Source organism: Sinocyclocheilus rhinocerous, unplaced genomic scaffold, assembly GCF_001515625.1.
Source record: "Sinocyclocheilus rhinocerous isolate Xijiao unplaced genomic scaffold, SAMN03320098_v1.1 scaffold1214, whole genome shotgun sequence".
NCBI lineage: Eukaryota > Metazoa > Chordata > Actinopteri > Cypriniformes > Cyprinidae > Sinocyclocheilus > Sinocyclocheilus rhinocerous.
Genome location: NW_015627891.1, coordinates 353,398 through 363,434, shown reverse-complemented (window position 1 = coordinate 363,434; position 10,037 = coordinate 353,398). Strand labels below are relative to the sequence as shown.

Genomic DNA, 10,037 nt, shown 5'->3' with positions numbered 1-10,037 from the left:
TGGGTGGAAACTTACAGATTAAGGGGCGGTAATATTATAATGAGATCCTTTTGCCACGTCACCAAGGGAGCGAAATCAGATGCGCTCGTTTTCTCAGACGCTTGCAGAAAAAGGCTTACCAAAACAAAGTTACTGGGTTAATCTTTTTCATGCTTCCTTGGTTGGTAAATGCACCGGGGACCTGATTATAGCACTTAAAACCTGGAAAAGTCAGATTTTCATGATATGTCACCTTTAAATTAATTTACACTATTTTTAAACAAAATACTCAATATATAATCCATAAATCACTTTTATTTTTTAACATACAGAGTCGCAGTTCTGTTATGTACTGTAGCACAAATATTGTCTGTCTGAAAGCTCAAAATTAACCTGCCTTTGCTTACAGCCTGTAGGTGCAAGTTCTGTGAAACAATGTTTTAAATGAGGTTTTTTACACTACTGTGAAGTCTAGACACAGATTTAAAAAAGTGTTTTATTGTTCCTTTGCAGCGAGTGTGGGACGAGTTGGACCGTTTACACACTCGTCTGACGACAGTTGAGGTGGAGCTACAGGATGTGAATGAAATGCATCCAGACGAGTGCCGCCTGTTATTAGACAGCATGGCCAACACTCAGCAGACCCACACACACCTCACCAAACAGGCCGAACAGAGGACTACCTTCCTCAGCAAGGTCACCTGCTCAGACTCCCATGATGCTTTGCAAAAAAGTTAAACATGACAGAGTCGAATGAAAGGAAAACAGGAGTTTCAGTGAATAATAACTGAATTATGACTTCAGTTGTGTGTTATCTAAAGTGTGTTATTTAAACTGTCTCCATGTAGGTCCGTGACTGGATGCAGGAGCATGAGGAGATGTTGAAGGGGTCACAGAGCTGGATCTCAGAGGCTCAGTCTTGGCTTACGACACCCTGCACATACACCACTGCCAGATGCCTGGACAGTCATGTGAATGCACTGCAGGTATTATCCTCAGACACGTCATTATCATTTAGCTGACTGCTGAAGAAACCTGTATCATCCCACTGTGGGGTTTAAACTTAGTATTTGGTTACTGGCCCAGATCTTTGTATTAGGCTAAAAGTGCTTTATCATTTTCATGTCAAATAATACTCTACATGTGTATGTGTGTGTTTTAGATGGTTCTGGATGATTCTGCTCAGATGAGACTGGCTCTGCAGGGTTTCGGCAGTGTGCTGACAGAGATGGGAAGTGTTTTTGATGTCAGTCCATTAGAGGAGCAGCTCTCAAATGCTGATCGACGTGTGGCAGACATGCAGCACAGCCTGCTGGGACCTCTCTCTCAGCTGGAGCATGCAGCAGCAGTGAGCACACTGACGTCTAATAAAATAAATGAGGATATACCATCGACTTCTTACATACACACACACACTTAAATATACATAATTATATATTCGATTAATTAAATAATTAACTTCAATTAATTAGTTCGTTTATTTTAGGAATTTCATGAATCTGTGAATTTCATCTGTTTATGTGTGTGTGTGTGCGTTTTTAAGGAAGTGGATGCCATTGAGTCAGAGGTGAAGGTCATGGAGAAAGATGTGGCCAAAATCAAATCTACTTTGACCACCAAAGAAGACATCAGTCGGGACTGTCTAAAGGTGAAATAAAATTTTGCCTTGTATTTAAACATTTGACCAGACATGGAAATGACTAAAATGATGTAGTTACTATCAAGCACCTGATTCCTGTGGGTGTTTCATGTGTGTTTGCAGTCAACAGAAGGCAGGATTGACCTGATGAAAAGGACAGTCGCTGAGATTCAGAACTGTAAGGATGGTCTGTGTTTACCTGACAAAGCTGAAAACACACTCCTAGTGTTCAAAAAAGCAAAACTACTACAGAAACAACTGCTGGAACTTGAACAGGTAGACATATACAGTATATGAACACATAAGCATACAAACACAGTTTACACAATGCTCAGTATTATATTTGTCTCCTCTCAGCTGGCTCTAGAATACTTGATTGAGGTACAGGAGACATCTGTCCCACCTCTCTGTGTCACACCCCTCAATGCACCGGCCCTCAGTGTTCCACCCACAATCACTGAGGAAGACACACAGGTCAGACTAAATACTGTTAGAATCTAATGATCCAGAGGCAATGATTACATACTGATTATAATATGTGTGTGCAGGAGAGTGGTCAGATTCAGATTGTGCATGTAGAGGAGGACGCGTTGAAAAAGTCAGGAGCTGCGCTGATGACGGTGGAGCAATCCACACTGGAGCAGAGGCTCACCTGGATCTCTGAGAGGAGCAGCCATACCCCCACAGAAACACAGGTATGAGAATTAAGAAATAAGGTGTATAAATATAAGGTACAGTATATAGTCATGACTAAAGGGCTTTGTTGGGCACAGAATGCATAGTTTATTTAATTATTGCTTTCATAAAACAGTTACTTTAAAACAAAAATATATAGGTAAAAAACAAAACAACAAAAATAGACTGGACATATTCATTTTATAATGCATTTTATAATAATCTTTTACATGTGGTAAGAAACACTAATACTGAAAATAATCATATTCTTGTAGTTATTTCCACATATTTATTATAAAAATGTTAAATGTACAATAATCTACTTTGTATTTTTAAATTAATGTTCATTTCTATTTATATAAATGCACAGATAAGCTGTTAGAAAGCCAAAAATGTATTTATTTGATCAAAAATACAGTAAAAACCGTAATATTGTGAAATAGTATTACAATTTGAAATAACCCTGTTTTAATGTATTTAAAAGTGCATATTTATTAATATAAATTAATATATTTGATTAATTTATATCTGTGATGGCAAAGCTGAATTTTCAGCAGCCTCTACTCCAGTCTTCCGTGTCACATGATCCTTCAAAAATTATTTTAATATGCTGATTAGGTGCTCAAAAAACATTTCCTATTGTTATCAATTATGAAAATGGTTCTGCTGGTAATTTTTTTTGGAAACCATGTTACTTTTTTCAGTATTCTTTGATAAATTAAAGTACAAAAGAACAGTATTTGTTTAAAGCACAGTGTTTGTTTCTGTAAATGTTTTTATTGTTCTGTCTGTCTATCTGAGGAAACATCTCCATAACACCAGTTGATGCAATGTGTGTCTCTGTGGTTGCATGGTTGTGTTCATGCCTGCTGCTGTGCATGTGTGTGTCTCTGATGGGATGGGACAGCAGGAGCCCGAGGAAGAGGAGGAGCTCTTTGATAAACCAGGAGATGGAGAGGAAGATGCTTCAGATGAAGATTATGAAGATTGCGTAAAAAATGAGGATGAGGAGGCAAGAGGAAGGTCACCCACCTCTCTGAATTCTGAGGCTTCCTCCAGCATGACTGTGGAGGTAATGCAGAGGGATCAGAGACTTCAGCCCTGGACACCTCCTGATGTTTCCTCTGCTTTCTACTGTCATGTTTTCTACATGCTTACTCTTTCCATCACATGGTTCATAGTTCTGCTTTGTCACATCTCAGTGTTTTTTTTGTGTGGTTTTTTTTTGCTCCTCCAGTTTAATATAAATATTATCCTGATTTGACTTTTCTTAGTGCAGTTTGATTAGATGATGATATTCCTCATCCCCTAGGGGGCAGTATGACTCCATTCTTTAATTGAGTCTGCATTTATTATTTTTCAGATACTCCCTGTACTTGAGAATCACAAGTGCTGTGATCTCCATTTGCAAATGTGGCATGTGATGAATAATTTTAAACATTATGCAAATCTAACTTTTATTTTGGTCTAAAATGTAATTAGTATATTTATAGAGTTTAGCTTAAATCTGTTTTATTAAAAATTTTACAATTTATGTACCTTTGCTAAACCATGAGTTACATGCATATACAATCCCATGATTCTGTCATGCATAAGAGGTTTTCATAGGCACAATGTAGAGAACTCTTATCCATGGATAAATCAGTATAATGTACAACATATTGAGCTTTATACATTTATTTAGCAAACTCTTCAGTTTGATACTAGACTTAATCTGTCTTGGGTAACCAATCATGTGATAGACATTAATGTTTTTTTTGTGTGTGTGTGCAGGACTCAGTTTCTGCTGACGTGGTTTCTTCTACAGAACAGATTTTGGAGAAAGCAGAAGCAACAAACTCAAAGGTAACACTAGACCTCTATAGTAATGGCCGTTCTTAATTTGATCACATTAATGTGTATGTGTAATATATTCAGGAGCAAAATCATTGCTGCCTTGCAAGCTCTGAAAAAAAATCTCATTTGTGTTCTTTAAAAAGTGTAAAGTGGCCACTTAAAACGATTTTTTACTTTTTGTAGTCTTTTGGAACTGTGGCCAGATATCATATCAGAGTATGTAAGCTCTTTTTCCCTGTGTTTGCAGGTAGAAGCAGATACATCTGTGGCCTCGGGAGCAGGTGTATCAGAAGCTTTATCTGAAACGGATGCCTCAATGGAAAGCCAGTCTCTTCCTGCAGACATGGTAACCAATACCTCCTCTGTTACAGAGATCTCCACGTCTCCTTCCAGAGGCCAGCAGAGGTGTTTGGTCTCCTAGTTGTAGTTCTCTCCTTACAGAACCTCCATGTCTTAACTCCTACCTCTACCACCCCTAGATGTAGATGTTTCTAGAGCTAGAACTCTATTCCCAGTGCATTTACATGGCAGATGTGTAAAAAAATAAAGAATTCTGAGGAGAGAATCTCTTCAAATAGTTCAGAATTGAGTTCACAATAACGAAACGAGGGTAAAATTAAGCTAAATATTTTTATATAAATCAAACAAATCAATGTTTAAAAAGGGCTTAAAGCGACTTCCTGAGGAGTTTATTATTTTTTCAAATATTTTTTATGATGTTGATTAATTCTGTCAGGATATTCTGCAGATCAAGAGAGAACATTATACCAAATGTTCCATATGGTGTAAATGTACCATAATTCCAAAGAGCATTTTGAACTTTTGTCTATTTCCATAATATCAATGTTTACATGTTATACCGTGTCTTTACATGTGCGGTGTTGCACAATAAAACTGGATCCTATTATAATCAACTATATTATAACGGTGTTTTCACACTTAGCCTTGCTCAACTGAATTTTGCCAAGAATCTATTCTGCCAGCTAGCAAACAAACCAACCCTAAATAACTGATTTCTAAACAGATGTTTTATTCATGTATTTATAATATTGAAGTATAGTGTTATAGAAAAATGGCTGAATAGACACTGACAGAATGAGCACCTTGTTGTGGATTTTTTTGCTCTTTGGCAATGATATAAATCTCTGCCCACACAGAAGTCACTGCCAAACCAAGAGGCTTGCTATTGGTCAGTGCTACGAATTGTCAAAGTTCACCAAATCTGAACCCAACATAAATTTCAACTTTGTGAATAGGGAAATAATATTTCGCCACCAGAAGGCCATCAGGCAAAGTTCATTGTGATGAATTCAGTAGAAAGTTAACCCACAAAATTTCTCAGAGCAACGATAAATATGACCTTAACATTTCAAAACCACAATTTTTTTATATACGCTGCACAGTAAGTCCCGCCAGTTTCCTATAGATATAAAATTATTTTATTTACAAATTTCATTGTGTACTACCAGCCAAAAATTTGGACACCTACTTTTCATTACCTTTTCATTATTACTATTTTCTGCATTTAATTGTAATTATTGCATTAAATGTCTTGATTTTTGTTAACCAGGAAAATCAGTGCATTTTTCCATTGCATGGTATCTTCTCATTGACATTTAACTACTAAATACAATACTATAATACCAAAAAGAACCTAAATTATTTTATATGGCATGTATTTATTTTGGCTTTTTGTATAGCAGTTTTTGTTTTTTTTTTGAGTTTCCTTTTATCCAAATGCAGGATAAAATGGTTACTCTAAAAGGATTGTTGAACAGAACAGTGAAACAAATGTAATGTGAACATTAAAAGTCAGTTAATCAATGGCTGCTCACTCTGCACAGTTATGTCTAAATGCATGTGTATTATGATAAATTCGTTTTTCATGAATGATTGCTGTTTACATGACACATTCTCTAAAAGTAAGCCTTTTCCTTCTCAAGAATATTAGAAGAATAGCAGGACATGGTTTATTTATGTTTAGTATTTAGTCTTTTTGTGCCATGTAAACGCACTGACTCTTATACACACTTGTGCATGTTCTCCTGATCTCTCCCTCTGATACCTCCTGTGTGATTACCATCATGCTCCTTTCAAGTCTGAAAAAAAATAAATTCCAACAAAAAATTCACTCTTGCTCGTCTCTCTCTTTCTCTGTCTGTGTCAGGAGCAGGGTGCATGGAGGGGGGAACAGACGCCACACACCAATGACACACTCACACACATGACACTCGTAGACAACACAAAGAAACATTCAGAGTCACAAACCCCACCCACAGAAACAGAGGACATGTTGACCTCACCTAATGTCATGACCTCTGATGAAGGGCTGGGTGATCAGAGCCTGAGCTCCACAAACACACCATCAGACAAACCACCTGAGAAACATTTAAACACTCTGACACACACTACTCCATCAAATGCAGAAGACCATAGGTTAGAGAGCAGAAGCACACACGACACACACACACCAATTACAGTCAAACCCTGCCTGGAGAGAACAGAGCCGCTGGCTGCAAGTGCATCTTTGGTAAGCACAGATGCTCATAGTGAATCTCACCCCACTGACTCACACTTGACACAATTACTCGCATAAATCTGAGTGTGTGTTGCATTTTATCTGCACATTTCTCTTTGCTCACCCAAACGAGAAATTAATTATTTCTTTCTTTGTCTTACACTAGAATAGCCTATTCAGTGCTATTCTTGCAGTCTGAGATCTCAAAGATTGGATTCAGTAACAGGAATTTACCTTTGCAACTAGGTGATTCCTTAAAAATAATCCTTCATTAATCATTAATGATTATTAATAATTAACAGCTTGACATGTACTATTATTAACATTATTATTACTGTTACTGTGTGTTAAACAAACTGCACAGAGTCAGGAATCCATCAATATGCAGAAAATATTTAATGGGATCAATTTATATTTTTCTGCTAATGTCCACTTATGTTAATCTTTTTTTTTTCATCCAAAAAAAGCCTTAGTTTATTTATGATTGTTTTGCTCTCTGATTGTTACAACTGAGCAGGCCATTTTTTGCTGCTGTGCCTTTAATACTACTATGTAAATACCCTCTTTGCATATGAAATGAGCTAAAGTTAAAAATAAACATCATTATCATTAGTCCTGGTATTTTACAGTAGAAATCCTACTTCCTCATTAGCTTACTCTATGAACACAAGACGTTGTTGATGTAAATACGGGCAGTCGAGTGTTGAAATATGTCTGTCTGACGTCAAAAAGTGAGTAATCTTGCATATTAGTTTAAATAAAAAGTCTCTGTGGACTGGGAAGGAAGTTTGGATTTCTGAAAGTATGTTTTCAGAGTTCAAAGAAAAGAGTTTGTTAAAATATGAGCCAGGACCATAACCACCAAAGACACTGAAGGGGACACGTTCCCAACAATATTCAGGTTTGCGGTTCATCAATATAGGTTTTTCCAATGATTGGTTCTTAAATTATTATATTAGGTCCCTACTAATAATCTATGTGGCTATATTTCTGATATATGGAAGTAAAATCTATGAATTGCAGTAATACCAATAAGTTTAACAAGATATTCTGTGACATCTAAGAGGGACAAAAGCAGGGTTTTTATCTAAAGCTAGAAAGAAATAAAGTATAATGGAATAGAATAAAGGATGAAAAATAATTTAGGCTATTTGAGTCAGTTCAAGGCAAAAGTATAGTTCCTCCTTTATATGTGTGTGAGTGTGTTCCTTGTCACACAAGCTGCCCTTGAAAGTGACGACATTCCAGGAAGTAGTTGTAGCCCCAGGTGGGTGGAGTAAGGGACAGACAGACAGAGAGAGAGAGAGAGGGAAGCTACATGACAAATGACTAGTATGAAAGCTGAGACAGTTTATTGAGACAAAGACTACACCAGGGGGCAGAGAAACAAACATAAGGGTTAAACATGTGTGAGACAGAAACTGAGAGAGAGAAAGAAAGCAGAGTGTGTGAGAAAGTGTGAAAATTTGTTTGTCTCTGGGTCAGAGGACACACCCAGTGTGTGTTTGTGTGTTTGTGCTGCTGTGAACTCATTGTTTCTGCTGTAGTCAACCAGACCAGGTGTGCTCTCTCTCTCTCTCTCTCTCTTTTTCAGTACACCTGTCTTCTTCTATTATCCATCTATTATCGTGATTTTCTTTTCTCTCTTCATGTTCTGGCTCTGAGCTGCTGTTGTGTATGATTGTCCAGGCCGTAGGTGAAGCCGGGGGCTCAGGTGGACGGTTATCCAGTGATGGGCTGCTCTATGCCTGCCGTGAGAGGGCCGAGCAGCTGGAGGTGTGTCTGGAGAGAGCACAAGTCAGCCTAGAGAGGTCGAGACAGCAAGCACAGGACGCAGCCATGCAGCACTGCATTGAACAACAGCTTCACAACTGCCAGGTGATCATACACACACATATACCTGCATTTCAAAGGTCAAGGAAATGTTTTAATATTTTATTTATCTCTGCACATGATAAAATGTATACTGAGGTTATTATAGTTAACTAAAACCATTTGGAAAAAAAAAAAAGTTAACTGAAATAAAATAAAATATAAAAACTTAAACCAAGGCAACATTTCTCTAAATTAATTTACTAAATTAACGTACTAAAATGACTAAAACTGAAATAAAAATTACTAAAATCTATTCTGACGTATTGACATAAAAGAATGACAAAACACACACACATATTCTCTGCCTACTGTTGTTGCTGATGCTGACTCAACAGGACAGGAAGTGCTCAGAGCTGAGATCTGTCACACATTGAGCCTGTTTATATATTTGGCTCTGTTAAAAATAAAGTTGCCTCTAAACCTGCCATAAGTATCATAGACCAATCTGACACTATCATACTATCTTCTTCTAATGTTTCTGTCTGTAAAAGTAGAACTGTTCAGTTCTTTAAAACTTTAGAAGACTTCATTATCAAGTTCTGTAGAAATCAGTTCTCTCCTATATAATCAAGTCTTTCACTTTTTCTTGGTGCCTTGCTCTTTCAATGCCTGTCTTATTCTGCAGTGTTTTACAACTGTGAACTCTTTTACTGCTCGGAGATCAAAGTGTGTTTGCTGATGACAGTAATCACAGGTCACAAGCTCAGATCTCATGATGTACATTTAAACACAATGGAGTAATTTTTTTATGATTGATAGACTCTCAAAAGTTATTTTAACTATTACAATTTTGGTAAGACTGAAAATTTATTATTTGTTTAGAATAATAGTTGCAGTGTACAAAAATACTTATCGGGAGCAGATTAGATTAGGTTAGATTGGTTTCAGTGACTATGGAAACAAAATAATTATTTTATTTTATTGTCTTATTTGATGTTGGATAACTGCTTTTGCTCTTAATGCTACAGTACATCACTGCAGTTAAATCTTAGCGCTTAAATGCTTACAGTTACATGCTTATATTTGTGTGTTTATAAGCATTAGGAATGTAAATGCACAGTAAGTGAGTGAGTGGGGCAGTATATCATGGCTCAATGAACCAAATAACATGAGTCTGTTATTTACTTTTCGGGTGGAGTGAAGACATATCAATGTCTGCTTCTTTCTTTCCTTTCTCTCTCTCTCAACCTATTTTATTCTCTTTTAAACACATGCATGAGCATGTCTGCATACCCACACAGCACTTTATTTCAGATGCATGAACGTGTCAATGCATCATGAATTTCAACTTCTCTTTTCTTAAGGAAACTCTCTATGCAGATATTTCAGTTATTGAGTGCTCACTTTCATTCAGATTAAAGTTATTTGACGAGAGAGATAGCTGGCGATAAATCTTGCTTATCTGTCAAGTACTGATGCAATATTTTTTTTTCTACCTGTTCCTTATAAGTTTTCCTTTTAAATGAAATAATTTAGCCTGTCAAATCTTTTTCAGTGTGTCTTAAAAACTAAAAC

General features: G+C 36.7%; 1 protein-coding gene across 1 annotated transcript in view; it reads left to right on the top strand.

The window, feature by feature from the left end:
• Nucleotides 1–10,037, top strand: part of LOC107736849 (nesprin-2-like) — a 95,711-nt gene that overhangs the window by 46,118 nt on the left and 39,556 nt on the right. The window contains 12 exon segments of the mRNA XM_016548209.1: nt 493–675; nt 828–965; nt 1,142–1,327; nt 1,523–1,627; nt 1,742–1,894; nt 1,976–2,092; nt 2,167–2,313; nt 3,201–3,515; nt 4,067–4,138; nt 4,377–4,475; nt 6,297–6,659; nt 8,337–8,525. Coding sequence (XP_016403695.1) covers nt 493–675; nt 828–965; nt 1,142–1,327; nt 1,523–1,627; nt 1,742–1,894; nt 1,976–2,092; nt 2,167–2,313; nt 3,201–3,515; nt 4,067–4,138; nt 4,377–4,475; nt 6,297–6,659; nt 8,337–8,525 — 2,067 coding nt within the window.